Source organism: Anolis sagrei, chromosome 3 (genome assembly GCF_037176765.1).
Source record: "Anolis sagrei isolate rAnoSag1 chromosome 3, rAnoSag1.mat, whole genome shotgun sequence".
Taxonomy (NCBI): domain Eukaryota; kingdom Metazoa; phylum Chordata; class Lepidosauria; order Squamata; family Dactyloidae; genus Anolis; species Anolis sagrei.
In genome coordinates this window covers 51,731,432-51,753,732 of record NC_090023.1, presented here as the reverse complement: position 1 = coordinate 51,753,732, position 22,301 = coordinate 51,731,432, and the positions used below count along the sequence as shown (strand labels likewise).

Sequence of the window (22,301 nt, the reverse complement as noted above, 5' to 3'; positions counted from 1 at the left end):
TGCAGCAGCTATAGGTAAATTTCAAAATATAATAAAAGTATATTAATTGAGGCATCAGGAGGTTAAATGTTTTTGAATATTTATTTCAAAGAAAAATGGTAAACTAGCATGTAAGTAGAATGGCGGAAGGGGGAGTTGGGACAAAATGGCTCATGGGGGTCTCTTGCTATTTATAGAATCACAGAGTTTGAAGATCCCAAAGGCCATCCAGTCCATGCAGAAACATATTGAAGGATGGGGGGTGGGGTGGGGGTTTAAAGCTGGATGTCCTTTTCCGACACGTGAAGATGAGGGACATTTCCCTTTCCGCCTGTCCAAAGACCCAAAATCAAATTTTGCAGGCTTGTGTCTAGCCAAAACAGCTTATAGGCTAAATCTCTAAATCTTAAATGGGGTGCTGGAAGGTGATCACTCAGCCAAATTCACCTTTCTTTCAGGCACAAAAATGAGCGCTATTGCATAGCCATTTCAAGGGATTTCCTCCCTTATGCTAAATCCCTAAAATGTATGCCCAAACTTGAGAGTGACCATCTCCTAGTTTCTCTTCAATTAAACTCCTTCTTGCAGGAAACTCACATAGCAGAACACTACCAACCTCTACTACTCCCAACCGAAAGATCTTATAACCGAGCCAAGTGGACCCCACAACTGATCCAAAAAATAATTGATCTGCTGGCTACAGATCAGCTCATGAGCCTTCGCTCCTCTCTGACATCACCTGAAACCACCAGCACACTCATGGAAAGCTATAGGAACATCATTCAAGAGCTTCAGAGACAGTTAAGTCAGAGTAACAACATAGACTGGAAACAGCAACATCGAGAACAGTACCAACAATCCCAGGTGTGGTTTGACAAGGAATGCATTATTATTATTATTATTATTATTATTATTATTCCCAAAATGGCATACCTAGAAAGTATAGCAAATTTATGATCCAGTTAAATAAGGTATGTCCCATTTTGAAATCTTAATTTTGAGGTTGGAAATCTTAGTCTGCCCTATATTTGTTTCTCTTAAATTATCACACATCATTCAATTGTTGGGGAAGTTGCACCTCCAGGCTGTATTGTGCCAATCAAAACAGATACAAGGGAACTATAAAATGCAAGCACAACTTTGATGCACACCTGTAATGGGGGATATAAAGGGGGGAAAGCAGCAGCAACAGCAACAGCAGTAATGAATAGGTACAGAGCATATACTGAAGTGCTCCTGAAATTTTTTCGTACGATATATGAAGCTAACTCAACTTCACAGGCAGCTATTTAATGTATCAACTCTTGTGCGGGGAACCTGCCTAGAGATACAGCAACCACAGGGTTTGAAGTCTTAACAGGAAATAAATTAGCCCTGAAAAACAAACCTACGTCAGAAACAGGTTGCTGTTATAAATAACTCGCGTATTGTTACCACAGACAGCTTATCCATAATCATCGCTCACAAACTGCTGCTCAGAACAAGCCGATTGTCTATGCAGCCGCTCTCCTGAGGCCACTTAATACAAATAGGACTGGCAGCCGAAATGAATAACTTTGTCACCTGCGAGCAGGAGGAGGAGACGTGTAAAACTTGGGGGAATGCACTCTCAGAAAGTCTCCTGCAGAGCCCGGCTCATGCTTAGTCAAAAATGATCATGTTTTAGTCCCAGGGAGGAAAATCAAAGCTAATACTTAAAGCCGCTTTTAGAGATGCTCACACAAAGATAATGGGCACTAAATAGCAAGCTGCTCCATACAGTGAGCAAGTTGGTAACCCTCAGTGGGATACAAAGCTGATTTGTTGTGTGGAAAAGGAGAGCAGTCGCATCCGCGGTGCACAAACCCATGATTTATACAGAGAAAATTTAAAGAGAATCACCGCCTCCAAATGGCTTTGCTATTCCACAATGTATATCTCCCCCTCACAGTGAAATTTCACTTGGCTGTAATTGGGTTCCACTGTGCTAATCTCCTGGAAATGCACCAATTGCTAGCAAATAGATATTAATTGCTGCATTCCAAGGGGATTATCCCACCCCCAGCCTGTACATTGACCAAGCCCCAGAGAGCAAAAATAAAACAAAACCAAACTGGAGTTCTTGGCTGTGTATTTTACCACCAGCAGCAAATACACTACATGTCCTCCTATTTGTGAACAAATGATGACTGTTTGAGGCACATCCCAGTCTGCCTCTTTGCTATTTTATGACAACCTATTTAGTGAGAAGTGCAAAAAAGACACACATGTGCTTACAAGCATACATGTCTTAGAGCAGTGGTTTTCAACCTTCCTAATGCCGCGACCCCTTAATACAGTTCCTCATGTTGTGGTAACCCCCAACCATAAAATTATTCCTGTTGCTACTCCATAACTGTCATTTTGCTACTGTTATGAATTGTTATGTAAATATCTAGTAAGCAAGATATATTTTCATTCACTGGACAAAATTTGGCACAAATACCCAATACGCCCAAATTTGAATACTGGTGGGGTTGGGGGGGGGGTTGATTTTGTCATTTGGGAGTTGTAGTTGCTGAGTTGCTGGGATTTATCGTTAACCTACAAACAAAGAACACTCTGAACTCCAGCACAATGGAATTGAACCAATCTTGGCACACAGAACTCCCATGACCAACAGAAATTACGGGAAGAGTTTGGTGGGCATTGACCTTGAGTTTTGGAGTTGTAGTTCACCTACATCCAGAGAGCACTGTGAGCCCAAGCAATGATGAATCTGGACCAAACTTGACACAAACACTTAATGTGCCCAATGTGAACGCTGGTGGAGTTTGAGGAAAATAGATGTTGACATTTGGGAGTTGTAGTTGCTGGGATTTATAGTTCACCTACAATTATAGTTCACCTACAATCACCTACAATCAAAGAGCATTCTGAACCCCACCAACAATAGAATTGGGCCAAACTTTCCACACAGAACCCCCTTGACCAACAGAAAATACTGTGTTTCCTGATGGTCTTTAGAGACCCCTCTGACACCTCCTCACGACCCCCACCCCACCCAGGGGTCCCGACCCCCAGGTTGAGCATTGCTGTCTTAAAGGGAAGGTGATCACAGAGTGTTCCCACAAAGGACAGGTTTAGTCACCTGTTCATTATACTCTGCTTCAAGTGGTACTTAGCATTTTTAAAAAAGGGATTGTATATTTATTAGAATTTGAAGACTAAGACTTATTGTTGCCAGGCCCCATCATTTTTAAAGGGCCTATCTTGTTCCATTTAAAGTCGCAAGGGCTGAAACTGCATGATCTAAAGTGCTGTTGCTAAGATGTACCTAGTGTGCTCACCAGAACATAAGAGACTGGCTTCCAAGTTGCTGATTAGGAGACACCTGGAGAGAGAAGATCTCTCAAGGGTCACGTCCCAATTTGTGTCGATAGGGAAAAATCAATTCATGAACAAACACAAACTCTCACACAAACGTCTCCTTGGATAAGCCAGTGCCTTGAAAAAATTTAATCGGAGCTATTTTTCTTTTTCTTGTCTATCCACCTTGACTTACCTGGAAAGGAAACTGGAAATCGCACTGAAGGAGTGGATGGATGAAAGATAAATGGAAGGATGCTTAGAGGGTGCCCAAGTGAAAGGCTTTACCACAATGAATCACACTCTCTATGGACACTGACCACCAGGCAATATCACAACCCAAAGCACAAAGTTGATCCAAGGACTTCATCACATGGGCTTTAAGACCTGTCCTAGGACACTGCCAAGACACAGCCAGGTTGGAGCCCATCACATGACACAGGGCTATTTCCAGGGAGGCTCCATGCTGGCTTTCAGCAGCATGCTGAGCGGCAGCCCATGAGTTCCAAGTGACAACCTGTGTTCTCAGACAGTAAGCCAGGGACAGTGCAGAACCAAGCCAGGGACAGATGAGTGTGGGATGGTAAGAGGGAGATGCGGGGTGCTGCCCGACAGTTTCCAATGATTCCGCATGTATTCTCTCGCTGTCCCCTGGCTTAAGGACCTCCATGTGATGAAGGTCCCAAGGCAGAGCAAAGCAGAGCAGAACTCACCAATCCATGTTGAAGTACTTTGTACCCAAAGCCAACCTAGCTATTTGGAACATCAGACATCACACCTACAAAACTACTCTCCCTTTCCTTTCCAGTAAAACTAAAACTACATTAATAAATTAAATAATTTAAATAAATAATATTGCCTTCCACCTGCCAGTCCTATCTCATCTACTTTTTCTTCCCATTGCCAGCCAAGCAACTTGGATTATAAAGCATTTTAAGTTTTGTTGCTTTCATGAGTCTACTCTTAGCTTACATTTGTTGCTGAGATTTACAATGTTTATGATTCCCACAAGGGTCTCTTCAATATCTAATATCCTAATTTAAAGCCTACACTCGGGAAGGAATAATAAATCGTATGCTCTCAGCTGCATATAGGATTTGTGGTGTCATAAAAAGATTATGATTATGCCAAACAGGGTATAGGGTTACAGCCTGTGTTGGATGGGATTACACTCCCCCTGAAGTCACAGATTCACAGCTTGGGAGTGATCCTTATTCTTCAATGAGCCTTGAACCGCAACTGGTGGGGATGAGGGACAGGGCCTTCTCAGTGGTGGCTCCTTGGTTATGGAAGTCCCTCTCCAGCAACATTAGATCAGCCCCATCCCTCCTAGCCTTCAGAAGGAAAGTAAAAACCTGATTTTGGGATCAGGCTTTTGGAGAATAGTGCAGTGCAACAGATTTGGAATATGTGCAATGACTACAGAACGTCTTTGGACTACGATTATGGATGGTGTGATTTATATTGAATGTAATGTTTTAAAACATATTATTTTTATTTTTATTTATTTATTATTTTTATTTTACTGGAATTGTATGTGTTTTAAGGCATTGAATAATTGTCTATATGTAAGCCATTCAAAGCAACCCTGTGGCTTTAAGAAGAGAGCAAATACCCCATAAGGAGACTTATTGAGTGTGAGCTAAGACTCAGAAGATGCCTTCAGGGATAGGATGGCAGCCCTGAAGCTGCAAATCAGATCAGCTGACAGACAGCTCAGTTTGCAACTTCAAAGGTTTACTCTTCTTAAACACGACATATTTGTAAACACTGAAAGCACATTCAGTTCTCTGATTGCCAAAAAGACATCAGTAGGCAGCTTTTACCAGACCTACATTCATTCAAGATATGAAAATCCTCTATGTGACATGTACAAAATACAGTATATGCCCTGTATTTTCACTGAGTTGGCAGATCCAAAAATAAGGTCACCATCTGATTTCTCCATCACATGTTAGAAGCATAAGTTCGTTCTTTGTGTTACAGATAACCAAGTTACTTCACTCCTGGAACCTCATAGATTTTGATATCTGTAATCATCTGGACTCTTCCGTGGGAATTTTCCCAGTCCTTTTTTTTATCGTGTCAGAAGCAGATTGAGAATATACTGCAAGTCACTTCTGGTGTGAGAGAATCGACCATCTACAGAGACGTTCCCCAGGGTATGCCCAGATGTGTTACCATCCTGTGGAAGACTTCTCTCATGTCCCCGCATAAGAAGGTGGGGCTGACAGATGGGAGCTCACCTCATCTCATGGATTCGAACAGCCGACCTTCAGGTCTTCAGGTCAGCAGTTCAGCCAGCACAAAGTTTAACCTATTGCGCCACAAAAGCTCTTTAAATACCTGGTATTCATAAATTATAATGATCTACATGGCTAACAACTATCAAGTTAGTACAATGCAGGATACATTTATTTTTAAATCTGTGTCGTAAATGTGTAACATTTATGAGATCAGAGAACCTCAAGGAAACCAAAACCCATTCATTTACAAACTAACCCCCAGAAATAAAACTGAAATTAATTTTTCAGTAGCTGCAACAGAGAACAGCAATACATTTTAGTCTCCAACATTACTGTGTTAGGTCCCAGGACCATCAGATTTCTCCTGTTCTGTTCTAATATATATATGCCAACTGCCAAGGTTTAAATTAAAGGTTAACAATGTCATTGATCAAACAAACAAAACTCTACAGTACATGGCACCCTCTTCTGGCCACATCAGGTATTACAACTACACATCTCAAACACATTTTTAAAATTTATTTATTTACAGTATTTATATACCGCCTTTCTCGCCCCTGGGGGGACTCAAAGCGGTTTGACCAATTTTTGGCCAATATGGGTTATCTTATATTTGTATATAAGATAAGGGGTGGATTGTTTGTTTGATTTAAGGTTGTGAAACCAGGAAAGAGTCATTTAACTAAACCTGATTTGCAGAACTCTTAACACTGATCACAAATGACTTCCTGGACAGGGAACAAAGAATGCAGCCACTCACCCAATTTTCTGCCTTTCTTTTATTTGATTGATGCCCTGCCTTTTTGCAACCAGCTCCGCTATTAACACTTTCATTCACTAATCATGGCCCCGTAGCGGTGCAGCAGGTTAAACTGCTGAGCTGCTGAACTTGCTGACCAAAAGGCTGGCGGTTCGAACCCAGGGAGCGGGGTGAGCTCCCACCGTTAGGGCTAACTTCTGCCAGCCTAGCAGTTCAAAAACATGCAAATGTGAGTAGATCAATGGGTACAGCATTGGTGGGAAGATAACGGTGCTCCATACAGTCATGCCAGCCACATGACCTTGGAGATATCTATGGACGCCAGCTCTTCAGCTTAGAAATGGAGGTGAGCACCACCCCCAAGTCAGACACGACTAGACTTAATGTCAGGGGAGACCTTTACCTTTCATAGCTGATCTGCAAGCCTGACAAAGGGAAATTAGTAAAACTCGTTGATGTCCTTACAGGGGAAATTAGCTCTGTTTATTCTGTTTCTGCTTGTAATTCGCGGTCTATCCACTCTACCATGGATGTCTACACCCCACACCACTGGAAAAATTATTCCGTTTAGCCGGTATTGCACCACTTCACATCCGCCGGAAAGTAGCAGCCAATAATGAAAGGACCAAGACAGTGACATCTCCAACCCACGCCGTTTGGATATCAGCCAGCACGCCAATGCCTTAAATCAAGAAATAATTTTCTAAGACCTACAGAGATACTCACAGGAACACCCAACAAGTGAGAATCCAAAAGTGGCAGCCAACAGCCTGGAACCTCAATCACTGGCCGATACTGAATGAGACTCCCCCTGGGCACACTAAAGACTGGACTACTTGGAAGACGCTGAACAGACTGTGCTCGGGCACCATGAGATGCAGAGCCAACCTTAAGAAATGGGGCTACAAAGTGGAATCCACAATATGCGAGTGTGGAGAAGAGCAAACCATAGACCACCTAGTGCAATGCACCCTGAGTCCTGCCACATGCACAATGGAGGACCTTCTTCAAGCAACACCAGAGGCACCCCAAGTAGCCAGCTACTGGTCAAAGAATATTTAGTACAATGTCAAGTTTTTCACTTTGTTTGAGTTTTTAAATACATTACAACTGTACCCTCAATTCGCTTCTGGCACAATAAATAAATACCAAACTTACACAAAAATGTTCAAGCAAAGGAAGTTTATGCAGTTTATAAACTTAAGTTTTGAACAATCTGAAGTGTTGGTTCAAAAGCTACATCCAGGCTGGCTCCAAAACTTTGCTTTGGTTTTTTCCGTTGTGTCATACAACACACCAAGTTGGATGACTCTATGGCCCCTGTGGCTTTGCATAACAGAGAGAACACTATGTCAAAATAGCAGCCCTAACATGGAAGACAGTATGGATAATGAGACAGGATAGCTACTTAATTTCATGAATTGTTTATTTCCGTATAAGTAAAAATCTATTATGGAAGTTAGAGTTTCAACAAGCAAATATAATCATCTAATTATATCAAGATAAAAATATATAAGTCATTTTGGTAATCTACAGAGGTAGAAAAAACTGGTTCCACAAATGTATAAGATTTGCTACCAGACATGCTACATCTCAGATTGGGATGTCTGAGACGTAACATGTTTAGCCACAGTGACACAAAGGCAAGCTGAACACACTAAACATTTCTAATTCTTCTCTATTAATAACAATGAACAATCCGAGTGCAAATACAGCCAATCCCTGGAATTAAGTGACAAGTGCTTGGTGGGGTTCACATTGCCATTGGTTCAGTGAGAATCATTTCAAACAGCAGATAAGCATTTCTCTATCATCAATAATGCATTCACTAGGAGACAACACTGTTTTTAAGTAAGACAAATCAGAGTTGAGGCCTGACTTTACATGACCTGATTCACATAAAATTCAGCCAAGCCTGAAGCTTTACCAATATTTAATCAATAGCTAATCCAACAGAACTCAATGGATTTACTTTTCAATAGGAATGCCCCTGCCCTCCCCTGCCTGGTCCATTGGCCAGTCATTAGAGTTTCATAATCAATACTAATTATTGATTACATGGAACTTTTTAGAACATATTCTTGCAGTTAATGATAGTTCACGAGCCTCCTTATGTCACTAGGAAGATCTTTCATATGAATCTACGATTACTTCTATGAGACCTTATAAGCATATATGATTTATATTTAATGTACTTCAAAAATATGAACATCATGGGAGAATTTCTGCTCTGCTATCTGTCTGAAGCAGTGCAATCCCGTCTGTTGTGGCTAGAATGGAATTGAACTCCGAACCCAAGTCTAAACATAAAATCAATTTGCTTCATTTACATGTTATACACATAGCCTGAAAGCAATTTTATACAACATCTTAAATTAACTTTGGGCACTAAACAAAGGTTGTATACACTGAAGTATGGGAAAGCAAAGGTGCCACTCTCAGCCATCAGGATGACAATTTCGGATTTCAGAATTCCAGACAAGTAATGCTCAACCTTGGCAATAATTGCAGTTACTGCTAATTAGAGTCCTCCTAACGCTGTGTTTGTATATAATTCCACTTTTAGTTTCAGACTCTGGTTACAATATTGACAATTTAATGTTTATATTGAAAAAAAGATCCAAAATAGAATTGACGTCATGTTCAAGGTCAGTTTTGAAATTCTGCGACAGAAGCGGTAATAAGGCACACAGGTGTTTTTATCAGTATGTAATGTTTCCTGGTATGAAAATTGCTTATAGTTCAAACTGTATGGTTTCAGAAATGAATGGATTAAAACAATAGAGATGTGTAGAACTAGTTAGAGCAGGGGTCCTCAAACTAAGGCCCAGGGGCCAGATGCAACCCTCCAAGGTCATTTACACAGCCCTCGCTCAGGGTCAACCTAAGTCTGTAACAACTTGAAAGTACACAACAACAACAACAACCTTATCTCGTCAGCCAAAAGCAGGCCCACACTTCCCACTGAAATACTAATAAATTTATATTTGTTAAAATTGTTCATTTCAATTTTTGTATTGTTTTGAAGTGTTTTTTGCACTACAAATAAGATATGTGCAGTGTGCATAGGAATTCATTCATGTTTTTTAAAAATTATAATCCGGCCCTCCAACAGTTTGAGGGACTGTGACCTGGCCCTCTGTTTAAAAAGTTTGAGGACCCCTGAGTTAGAGTGTCACTTTTGGAGTTTCCTGTGCAAACCGGAAAAGAAGCTAGCATTGTGCTTCATGAAGTGCGCTGACTTTTCCTGACAGTTTTCTCATGTTGTATAAAAGCAAAAATTATTGTAATAGTTCTGTGTGCTTAAGTACACCCCTGCCCTAAACTTTAGGATCACCTTAATTCTGAAACAACTTGAAGGCACACAACAATAACTACAATCCTAATTGACTATCTCACCAGCCAAAAGCAGGACCACACTTCCCATTGAAATACAGTAGAATCTCGCTCATCCAACATAAACAGGCCGGCAGAACGTTGGATAGGCGAAAATGTTGGAGGAATTAAGGAAAGGCCTATTAAATGTCAAAGTACATTATGATTTTACAAATTAAGCACCAAAACATCATGTTTTTCAGCAAATCGACAGAAAAAGCAGTTCAATACATGTTAACGTTCTGTAGTAATTACTGTATTTATGAATTTAGCACCAAAATATTGCAATGTATTGAAACAGCTGTGGATCCAAGCAGGAGGTAGATTGCGTTGGATAATACAGAACGTTGGATGAGTGAAGGTTGGATAAGCGAGACTCTACTGTACTGGTTTATGTTGGTTCTTCATTTTAAATATTGTATTGTTCTTTCATAGTTTTTTGCACTACAAATAAGATTTGTACAGTGTGCACAGGAATTTGTTGGTGTTCTTTTCAAACTATAGGCCGAGCCCTCAACAGCCTGAGAGACAGTGAAATGGCCTTGGCTTAAAAAGCTTGAGGACCCCTGTCTTAAGAGGATATAAGCCATGGCCACAAAGAGCTTGGTGCTCACACATCCATGAGTTGTTAAGGGCATACTATGACTCCACTGCTATCTATGAAGCTGGAAGCAGTTTTAACCAAATGGCTAATGGACCCTAGTTTCTCCTCATGTTTTCCATATGGACACTATGCATCCAGACAATCTATCTAAATTAAGTTCATTTTTGGACTACCTCTCACAGGAAACCCTACCCTTTCCTGGGAAGGCAGGTGATTAGATTCCAGGAACTGTCGTTCCCAAAGGTAACTTTGTCCATGCTCTGCCTGAAAGAACAATTTGGCAACAGGATCAGTTTTATGCACAGAAACCACTGAACACACGAGCAGGACCAAGGTGATAGATATAAACCAATGCATCAAGACCAAGGTATACAACATAATTGAACATCCCAAGGTGTTTCTTTACATTCTTTAGCAGTTGGTATTGGGTTCTTCCTCTTTTCTTTTCCTCATTATGCTTTTTTTCCCTGTCTCCATTTTAGTGATGATGAGATGGATTTTCCTCTGTAGGCGTTTGCTCAGAAGGTTAGTGCAAATTCAAAATCCAAGTGTAAAAGCAAAATCATGGATGCTGGGTGTGCATATTTGCATCCAAAACACCGAATTACATTTTCTTCGTATAAATTCCTGATGTTTTATATGAAATATACACAACACAAGCAGTCCATTAAGATTTTAGCAATTCTGGACGTATTCAGGTTTTTTGTTTTTCATGTTATAAAAGTGAATTATGAAAGAGAAGGTATTTGATTTCATTCAAAAAAAATCTTCACTGCCTACAAAAGAAGGAGAAAGAAGAATATTTATTATTATTGATTTACAACATTTCTATTTTGCCCTTCCCACCCCAAAGAGGACTCTGGGCAGATCACAGAACACATACACAGCAAACATTCAATGCCATTAAACAGACAGAACAAACAACAGACAGAGGTATTGTCGGCACCAACTTCAGCGTCCTGGAGGTTGTGCTCGATTCCAGCCACGGTGGGGGGGGGGGGTTGTTCTATGACGAAGAGCCTTGATCTCAAACTTCCTCCTTCCTTTGATTGCTGGCAACAATACCCACTTAAGCTGTGCCTAATTTCTCTACTTATAGCTGTTTTTGAACTGCTTAGGTGGACAGTGAGCTCGGCTAACAGATTGGATGCTCACCCCGACCCAGGCTTCGAACTGCCAATAGATACTTAATTATGCACGATAGTCTAAATATCAAGATTCCATTTTCTATCATTCTCTATCCACATGAGAGGAGAGGCCCAGAGTTTGGACGAATTTCTTTTTTGGGATTACAATGACAATGTTGGCTGGTGGATTCTGGGAGTTGTAATCCAAAAGAAGAAACCCTTCCAAAGCCCAGCAAAAGCTATACCTCCATGGAAAAGCACAGGCTTTGAATGAAGAATGTCCCAGTTAAGTTTCTTGTATCTCAGATTAAAAAAATCACTAATAGCAAACTGACAAAGACTAATGAGAATAATTATTTGTGGGTCAGATAGTAGAGAAGGCAAGATAGAAAAATAGCCTGACAAGGGCATCAATCCAGCCAAAGTTGTACTCTTATAAATCCCACTTATTTCAATGGAAGGAAGCAGCTTGGTTTTGCTTGCTTATTTAGGGCTCCATGAAGATAAAGTGATCTCTCTCCTAAGTGAGAGGAAGCTGGCTTTATAGAGGGGATGGGGATTTCACATGGCCAAAATAGGGTTGTGAGACTGAAGCTGGAATGAAACTAACTTATATATTTTGAAAATAGTGCATAGTTGCCCCTTATTGCGCCTGCTCCCCCTTTCCTTTGCTTTTCTGCTATCTGCCTATGATATGATCAGTTGTGAGCACACTGGGTGGAAACCTGCACCGTAAAACACACTACTCAAGTATAAGCCGTGTTTTTCGGCCCTTTTTTAAGCCTGAAAAAGCCACCCTCAGCTTATACTCGAGTCAAAATTATTTATTATTTTACTCTATGGTTATTATTATCACATGTATTATTTTATTCTATTTATTATTATTATTACATTATTTTAATCTATTTTATTATAATTACATTTATTGTTTTATTCTATTATTACATGTATTATTTATTATTGATATTATTATTACTATTATATTTACATTATTTTACTCTATTATTATTATATTTATTATTTTATTCTATTTATTGTTATTATTACATTAATTATTTCCCTCTTATTATTAGCACATTTATTATTTTACTCTATTTATTATTATTATTATTATTATTATTATTATTATTACATGTATTATTTTACTCTCTTTATTATTGGAAGGATACATAAGCACATTTACATTGAAGAAGGTTAGAATAATAGTTTAATCAAAGTTGGGCAGTCTTATCTTAAATTACAGTTTTATGTAAATATTCAAAAGCATTTAACCTACTGATGCCTCAATTAATGTAACTTTATTGGTATCTATTTTATTTTGAAATTTACCAGTAGCAGCTGTAATTCCCACCCTTGGCTTATACTCAAATCAATACATTTTCCCAGTTTTTTGTAGTAAAAGTAGGTGCCTCAGCTTATATTCTGGTTGGTTTATACTTGCATATATACAGGTAATTACATTATTTCCAGTTTTTTGTAGCAAAAGTAGGTGCCTCAGCTTATATTCTGGTTGGTTTATACTTGCATATATACAGGTAATTACATTATTTCCAGTTTTGAACACTAAAAGCACTATTCTACATTGAAAACACTATATGTTTTTATATATTAAGAACAGGAAAACATGCCATTTCGGGTTTGTAAAAAAATGTTAATAGTGCTATGAATTCTAACAATAATCCATGTGGTACTCTATTGGAAATCAAACTCTATAGTCCTATTCTGAAATGTTTTTAAACATAACATCAGCCATACAATTCCATATGTGCCTACTCAATCCCTCTGAATTTTGTAGGTCCGTTCTCACATAAATTACTATAGGATGAGACCCATTTACTTGAGAAAGGAGTTCTGATGAAAATAATATCCAGAAAGTGAAAGCCTTACGCCTGACCAAAGAGTGTCATAGCCATGAAGTCCCATTTTGGGAGGAATATGCGGCAAAACCAAATCCCAAAGGTAATGTAACCAAACTGCGACCAACTTACTAGGGCACAGCGTTAAAATATTCTTCTGGGGTCACAGTCTTGATTCCACCAAAGTAGTCCAGGACCCAAACGTTGGTGATATTCAGTTTTGCAAAGAACCAGTCATGATCTCGTGGCCAAGAAGCCATTTCAGGATGTCGGCTGAACAACGCTGTCTTGGCAAAGTCTGCTTCTGTGCCATTTGGAACCTAAGAAACAAAGTTGGTTATCTGCCATGTAGTCTAAATAGACCAGAAATAACTCTATATAACATGTATTTTGGCATTTGGCAGGAACAGATACTAGCTGGTTAGAAAGCCACAAGTTCCTTTAGCCTTGTAGTTCTAGCTCAGGCATGGGCAAACTTGGGCCCTCCAGTTGTTTTGGACTTCAACTCCCACCATTCCTAACAGCCTCAGGCAGAGGCCTGAGGCTGTTAGGAATGGTGGGAGTTGAAGTCCAAAACAACTGGAGGGCCCAAGTTTGCCCATGCCTGATATAAACTTGTGTGAGTCAGATCCTTGCCTACTGAGTTCACAAATATCATTGTCAAGAGGCCACTCAGGGCTTTAGTAAGCCATTATAGCAAAGAGTCACATGCAGCTCCTCTAAATTTAATGACCTGCCCAGACTCAAGGAAGGTATGTTTATAGTTTAGCAAAGGCTAAATTATAAACTGACTGTAATTAGTCATAATTAACTTGTCTAGGATCTCATCACACTAGAAAATGAATCCACTTTAAATCCGGTTTCCGCCTCCTGCAGAGTTCTGGGGTTTGTAGTATAGGGAGGGGCCTTTAACAGCCTCACTAAACTACAAACCTCCGAATTCTGCAGGAGGCAGAAACCAGATTTATAGAGGGATGAAGTAGTTATACTGATTGTAATGTAAGTACAGCATTACTAAATTAATCATAGAAACAAAGGACTGAAGGCAGCACGCAACTTTTCTGACACTAATAGGCATTTACTTGAAGTTTGTAAATGTCTATTAGTGTCTCCAAAACTTTGTCTATAAAGTTTGGGAGTATAACAAACACCGGGATTTTTTTTACTTTGGGATATTTTGTCACTATTTTCATGCCTTTTTCCTAACACAACCAGGGAACTAAAACTGGAACTTCAAGCAATGGTGTAAAGTTGCAAGTTAAGTGTCTATTAGTATTAGAAAAGTTACATGCTGCCTTCAGTATTTTGCTTCTATGACAATACACAACACCATTTTGGTTGTAATGGCCATATTTGTTGGGATAATGAGAGTTGTAGTTTAGTTACTCTCAAAGAGAAGGCTGGTTCAATTACTTGTTCAGCCAAGTAAGACCTAAGGTGCATCTACATCAGGGGTCCTCAAACTTTTTAAACAGAGGGTCAGGTCACAGTCCCAAACAGTTGGAGGCCTGGATTATAATGTGAAAAAAATGAATGAATTACTATGCACACTGCACATATGTTATTTGTAGTGCAAAAAACACTTTAAAACAATACAATAATTAAAATGAAGAACAATTTTAATGAATATATACTTGCTAGTATTTCAATTGGAAGTGTGGATCTACTTTTGACTGATGAGATAGGATTGTTGTTGTTACTGAGTGCTTTCAAGTCATTTCAGATTTAGGTTGACCCTGAACGAGGGCCAGGTAAATGACAATGGAGGGCCACATCCAGCCCTCGGGCCTTAGTTTGAGGACCCCTGATCTACACTGTTGAATTAATGTAGTTTGACACAGCTTTAACTGCCATGGATAAATGCTATGGGATTATGGGAATTGTAGTTTGATGAGGCACTGGCATCTTTGGCAGAGAAGGAGAAAGACCCAGTAAAACTACAATTCCCAGGATTCCATAGTTGTCCATACAACAAATATGATGCCTTACCTTTTCAACCAACCCAGAAAAGATCACATGGGCACATAAGGGACTCTGAGGATCATAACCTTTTCTCTTGCAGTAAGAGGTCTGCGCTAAGGACATGGTTAGGGAGGCATTTGCATTCACCTGAAATTAAGCAGGGAAAGGGATGTCAGAAATGTAAGAAAATCATTGTAAGGACATGAAAACATATTCACATGGATCCTACTGTTGGTGTTACATATGTCCGCAGAAGATATAATATGTCTAAGAGGGGTTTTTAATTTGTTTGTGTAAGAAGGCTAGAAAGTTCAGGCTAGAAAGTTCAAGTTATGGACCCAAAACTTTGCCTTATTGACCTCTCTGGAAATTACCAGTTAAGTTTGAAAGGAGACAAAAAAAAGGAAGCTTCAGAAACACATGATCTAATATGAAACAAATATTATGCATTTCTTGCTGGACACTACTGACAGCAGAAAATATTCATATTACTCAGCATCAAGAAACTGCTGAATCACAGTTATTTGGTGGGTGTTATCTGGGAGCACAGGACAACATGTGATGGAGCTGTCTGCTCATATTGCAACAGATAAGAGACCACATCACTTTTTAAGGTCTCCCTTTCCACTCCTGAAAGGGAACAAGTGACTGTAAAAGCAGAAATAAATGATCAATGAAACCATATCAAGTTTTTAGATGCCATCTTACATTGAAAGGTTTCTTTAGTTTGCTATGCATTGTGGCAAGAGCAAAAATCCATCCTGAAATCTATTATTATTATTATTATTACTTACCTACATCTCCTTATAGTTAAAAACACATACAGCAGAGTCATGCTTATCCAACATAAATGCGCTGGCAGAACACTGGATAAGCAAAAATGTTGAATAATAAGGAGGGATTAAGGAAAAGCTTATTCAACATCAAACTACATTATGATTTTACAAATTAAGAGCCAAAACATCATGTTTTACAACAAATTGACAGAAAAAGCAGTTCAATAATGTGATATAGTAATTACTGTATTTATGAATTTAGCATCCAATCATCACAATGTATTGAAACAGCTGTGGATCCAGGCAGGAGGCAGGCTGCGTTGGATAATACAGAAAGTTGGATGATCAGAGGTTGGATAAGCGAGACTCTATTGTAATTATAAATCACTATGTAAAAGACTTGGTGGCACCCTGGTGGCACAGCAGGTTAAACCGCTGAGCTGCTAAACTTGCTGACCAAAAGGTTGACAGTTTGAATCTGAGGAGTGGGGTGAGTTTGCCCCAACTTCTGCCATCCTAGCAGTTCGAAAACATGCAAATGTGAGATCAATACGTACCGCTTCTGTGGGAAGGTAACGGCGCTCCATGCAGACATGCTGGCCATATGACCTTAGAGGTGTCTATGGACAACTCCAGCTTTTCAGCTTAGAAATGGAGATGGGCACCACCCCCCAGAGTCGAACACGGCTAGACTTAATGTTAGGGGAAACCTTTATCTTTACCTTATGTAAAAGACATGCATTAAAACACATTCCTATCAAATACATATATTAAAATACATAGAAAAAGGATTAAAATACAATAAACACAAGGGATGAGTTTAAAAATTATAGTGAACAATTGACAACTTCTCAACACAATCTTACAGCTAAACAGATGTTTACAGGAATACAAACAAGATTCGAAAACCGAAAGAGCCCTCATGATGTAGTAGTTTGGGCATTAAACTACAACTCTGGAGGCAAAGGTCCAAATGCCCACTTGTAAACAAACTGTGCCAAGAAAACTCCATGACAGATTCATCTTTGGGCTGCCGTATGACAGAAGAGATTTGATGTACACAAAAACAAATTAAAACTATGACAAAGCCATGATCAAACATTGTGGGTGTTTAATGTATTCAGCTTGGCAAATAAACTATTAAGAGGTGATGTGATTACTATATTTATATAAATGAAGGGCTATCACGCTGACAACAAAACAAATTTGTTGATTCCTGCTCCAGAAGAAAGACTTGGGACAGGGATCCAACTTCAAAAAAAGAGAGAGGATTTCCCTTAGATATGATAAAGACCTATTACATACAAGGGGAGAAACAATGGGACAGACGTCTCAAAGGGAAACTTTAGAAAACAAATCGTCCATAAGTCTGTTGCAGAGTCGCAAAAATGTGTTGGTCCTTATGATAGCTGTCTATGCAACAGGTTTATGGACCTAGAAACATAAGAAAGACCAATCACAACACTTTTTGTTCTTTAAAATAGAAAGAAATTGATAGATTTGCATAATATCAACTTAACTACACAAGGATCTGTGGTGGAAATATTAAAACAACCAATTTCTGACTGCCAACAAGAGAAGTCTTAGCAAATAACTTCTAATATGAACACAGTATTTTCATTTTATAGGCTAGCTGCGTAGATTAGGTGGAACCCAGACAGCAGGCTATTTCCATATAACCATGAAGCGTCCAAATGAAAGAAAATGACAACAACTAGAATATAGTTTTTATTTTTAAAGCCAGAAGTTTGTTTTCAATTATTAGCCTAAGAGCTCAAGTAGTATTGCATCAAATCCGCCTGCCTATTGAGAAGTCTGACAGGAAATATTTTTCTGAAGTGCTAAATCACCTGCATTGTACACTAAAAGAGTTGAGTTCTTGTCCTTTTCCTTTTACAATAAAGCTATGTGCGAGTTACCACCTACGGAAGGGCTTTTATTACAAAATCAATGTCTTCATCCAGCAAGATGTCAAACACAACAAGGACAACCCAACTTCAAGATCAAATGTTGAAATCTCTACCTCCTGCCATCAGTTTTCTTATGTTTACCTGATGAAGCAATCAAGCAATTTCAATATTTTGCAAGTGTTTTTGTGCTCTTTCCTCCTGACATTAAGTCTAGTTGTGTCTGATTCTGGGGGTGGCACTCATCTCCATTTCTATGCCGAAGAGCCAGCATTGTCCATAGACACCTCCAAGGTCATGTGGCCAGCATAACTGCCTGGAGTGCTGTTACCTTCCCGGTGGAGCGGTATGTATTGATCTACTCACATTTGCATGTTTTCAAACTACTAAGTTGGCAGAAGCTAGGGCTAACAGCAGGAGCTCACGCCGCTTCCCGCATTCGAACCTGCGACCTTTCAGAAAGCAAGTTTAGCAGCTGAACGCTTTAATGCACTGTGCCACCGGAAGGTATTGTACTAATATGAATTTCATATTTCAGATTATCCCAATATCTTTGTCTCCTCCTCAACCTTTTTTACTTATATCCTATAAGTATGAGGACTATTATAAATTGAACTAGTCTAGCAACATACAGATTAAACCTGTCATAAACTTCCTGCATACTTTAGAAGGGCAGGCAATCAGCATCTCAATTACTTTCTGGAGAAGAGATTAGTCTTCGATACCGGTAAATATGTCCCATCCTATGACATTTCAGGTTTAATCCTGGGGCATTTGAGATGGCTAGCACATTCAGGACAAGCCTGGTAGTAATGTTATATGTTCACGTGCAAATAAAACAAAGCATGACTAAGTATTACATGTGATTATCTGACTACCCTTATGTTGGGGGTGCTTTGATTGTGCTTTTCCTGCATGGCAGGAGGTTGGACTAGAAAGCCAACGATCTTCCAACTCTATGATTCTATGACTGGCTACTTAGTAGGAGAAAATGGTAAGTTAGTTTGTAGGAATCCGCTTTGTTTTTTATCCTCTGAATGATCGGCTTTTTAGGGGTTTTGTTCTGCTTGTTGATGGAATGTACATAATTACAGCAAAAACACAGCACTGGCTGAAATCAAGCCACAATATATTAAAAGCACACACAACTTTGCTTTGGATAACTGCATATACACAACGCATATTCCCTAAAGAAAGGAATCAGGAAGTGAAGTGATAAAAGAAGACATAAATAAAAGGCTGCTTTTCTGCCTGTCCATAAAAAGGGAAAGGTTTTCCCCTGACATTAAGTCCAGTCGTGTCCAACTCTGGGAGTTGGCGCTCATCTCCATTTCTAAGCCGAAGAGCCGGTGTTGTCCGTAGACACTCCAAAGTCCTGTGGCCAGCATGATTGTATGGAGCACCATTATCTTCCCCCTGAAGTGGTACCTATTGATCTACTAATATTTGCATGTTTTCAAACTGCTAGGTTGGCAGAAGTTGGGGCTAACAGCAAGAGTTCACCCCACTCCTCGGATTCGAACTGCCAACCTTTTGGTCAGCAAGTTCCAGTAGCTCAGTGGTTTAACCCGCTGCACCACCAGGTCTTTTACATAGTGTTTTTAATATAAGGAGAGGCAGCTAAGTGATAATAACAATAGATTTAACCCGCAGAGCCACCAGGGGCTCTCTACCTGCCATTATTATTATTATTATTATTATTATTATTATTCTCATCATTATTATTATTATCATTTGAAGCACAACAAGATTAGTACACAGTAAACAAGGTCACTATGCTGGCTCTTGTTTTTAATCACGTCAGACATTTCCCAAGTGTCTAGGACTGTGTGATGTATCAATGAATAATGCGTGCAGATCCAAATAGGGTGATCTTTTGCAGCTGACAGATGGTAATTTTGTCAGCGCCCATTGTTTTTAAGTGCAGGCCAAGGTCTTTGGGTACTGCACCCAGTGTGCTGATCACTACTGGGACACCTTGACTGGCTTGTCTTTACAGTTCTGTATTTAAATCCTTGTATCATGTCCAGTTGTTTCTCTTCAATTCTGCTTATTATTATTATTATTATTATTATTATTATTATTATTATTTGAAAACACAAGATGAGTCCACAGCAAACAAGATCACTCTGCTGACTGTTGTATTTGATCACACGTCGGACACTTCCCAAGTGTCTAGGACTGTGTCATGTATCGGCAAATAATGCATGCAGATCCCAGTAAGGTGGTTTTCTGCAGGTAGCAGATGGTAATCTTGTCAGCGCCAATTGCGTTTAAGTACATGCCAAGGTCTTTAGGCACTGCAACCAGTGTGACGATCACCCCTGGGACCACCTTGACTGGCTTGTGCCAGAGTCTTTGCAGTTCGATCTTTAAATCCTCATATCGTGTCGCCTTTTCCAGTTGTTTCTCTTCAACCCTGCTGTCACCTGGGATTGCAACATCAACAATCCATACTTTGTTTTTCAACAGGATCGTGAGGTCAGGAGTATTGTGCTCCAAAACTCTGTCTTTCTGAATTATTATTATTATTATTATTATTATTATTATTATGCCCTGCTTTATCTCTCCCGAAGGGGACTTAAAGGCCAGAGCAGACATTTCCAAGAACAAGGCTGACATTACAAATGAGAACACCATTTGCGAATAATGACTGAAACGTGTTATGTATTTGGAAGCGGGAGGAATTTAGATTAGGATGAGCACTTCGGTGACAATGGGTTGCTCACTGTGCAAGGCTGTCCTCGCTGTCATACCTTATTAGCTTTAATGAACATAAGAACTTGCGCCTTTTTAATTGCCTGTAAGTAAATTGTTGGAGCCCCTGGTGGCGCAGTGGGTTAAAGCACTGAGCTGCTGAGCTTGTTGATCGAAAGATCGCAGGTTCAATTCTGGGGAGCGGCGTGAGCTTCCGCTGTCAGCCCTAGCTTCTGCCAGCCCAGCAGTTTGAAAACATGCAAATGTGAGTAGATCAATAGGTACCGCTCCGGCAGGAAAGTAACGGCGCTCCATGCAGTCATGCCAGCCACATGACCTTGGAGGTGTCTATGGACAATGCTGGCTCTTTGGCTTAGAAATGGAGATGAGCACCACACCCGAGTCAGACATGACTGGACTTAATGTCAGGGGACTACCTTTACCTTTACCTTAAGTAAATTGTTGGGTTCCAGTCCCTGGACATGGAAACTGAGGGCTCTTCCATGCAGTCTTTTATCCCAGAATATCAAGGCAGAAAATCCCACATTATCTGAGTGTGGACTCAGTTAACCCAGTTCAAAGCAGATACTGTGGGATTCTCTCCCTTGATATTCTGGGATATAGGGCTGTGTGGAAGGGCTCTAAGGCTGCAATTTTAGCCATCCTCACTCAGAGCCCTTCCACGCAGCCATATATTCCAGAATATCACGGAAGAAAATCCCACAATAGCTGCTTTGAACTGGGTTATCTGAGTCCACACTCAGATACTGTGGGATTTTCTGCCTTGATATTCTGGGATACATTGCTGTGTGGAAGGGCCCTATGTTCTGGCTCCAGGAACAGGGTTGGAGTCAGGTCAGCTCCACCTTTGACACCACTTTGTTTCAATGCTGTAGGAGCTGCAGTTTAGCCTTCTCTACCAAAGAGTACTGGTGCCTCCCCAAAGCATACATTCCATTGAGCCAGGCTGTTAAGGCGGTGTCAACGCGCACTAATTCTACAGTGCAGACGACCTCCTCACCTGCAAGTCCCGCACGGAGACCTCCAGCGCCGTGAGGTACATGTAGGGCACCCCGCTTCCCTGGGACCCCTTGGGCCCGTCGCTGACCGAGAAGACGTTGGCGAAGGGCTGGCCCCGCATTGGGGGCTCCTGCGCCGAGAGCGTCGCCAGCGCTGCCCAGTCGCACGAGTGGGCCACGAAGCGCGCCACCCGCGCCGCCTCCTCGTGCGGAGGGATCCCCGCAGACAGCCCCACGGCCACGGCCGCTCCCCACAGCAACAGCGCCCGCGCCCACATCCCCGCACAGACTGGGATCCCGGCCTGGGAGACAGCGGATGGGCCCGGAAGGGGTAGGACACGCCCTCGGACACGCCCCCCGCGCACCTCCCAGCCAATAGGAGCCCTTCGAAGGCATTCCTTTTGCACAGGAGGAAAACACTCTTCAGAAGACAGGGCGCTTCCCAAAGTGGGCAGGACACGCCCCCAGACACGCCCCTCGTGCACATTTTGGCCAATAGGAGCCGTTTGAGTGGGAAAGACACGCCCACCACGCACCTCCTGACCAATAGGAGCCCTTCGAACGCCTTCTTTCTACATTCTTCAAAAGACAGGGTTCTTCCTAAAGTGGGAAAGACACGCCCACCATGCACCTCCTGACCAATAGGAGCTCTTCCAATGCCTTCCT

At 40.6% G+C, this 22,301-nt stretch overlaps 1 protein-coding gene across 2 annotated transcripts; it reads right to left on the bottom strand.

Annotated features, from left to right (window-relative positions):
- Window positions 1–7,720: 7,720 nt before the first annotated feature.
- On the bottom strand, window positions 7,721–21,966 carry CREG1 (cellular repressor of E1A stimulated genes 1). Of its 2 annotated transcripts, XM_060770589.2 has the most exons (4): window positions 21,638–21,964; window positions 15,264–15,383; window positions 13,407–13,594; window positions 7,721–11,067 (listed from the first exon to the last, which is right to left on the bottom strand). In XM_060770589.2, coding segments are annotated over exons 1-4 (585 nt in total). In that variant the 5' UTR covers window positions 21,914–21,964; the 3' UTR covers window positions 7,721–11,066. The 2 variants fall into 2 exon arrangements, with proteins under 2 accessions (XP_060626572.1, XP_060626574.1); XM_060770591.2 differs by lacking the exon at window positions 7,721–11,067 and having other exon boundaries at window positions 13,406–13,594; window positions 21,638–21,966.
- Between the last annotated feature and the right edge of the window lie 335 nt (window positions 21,967–22,301).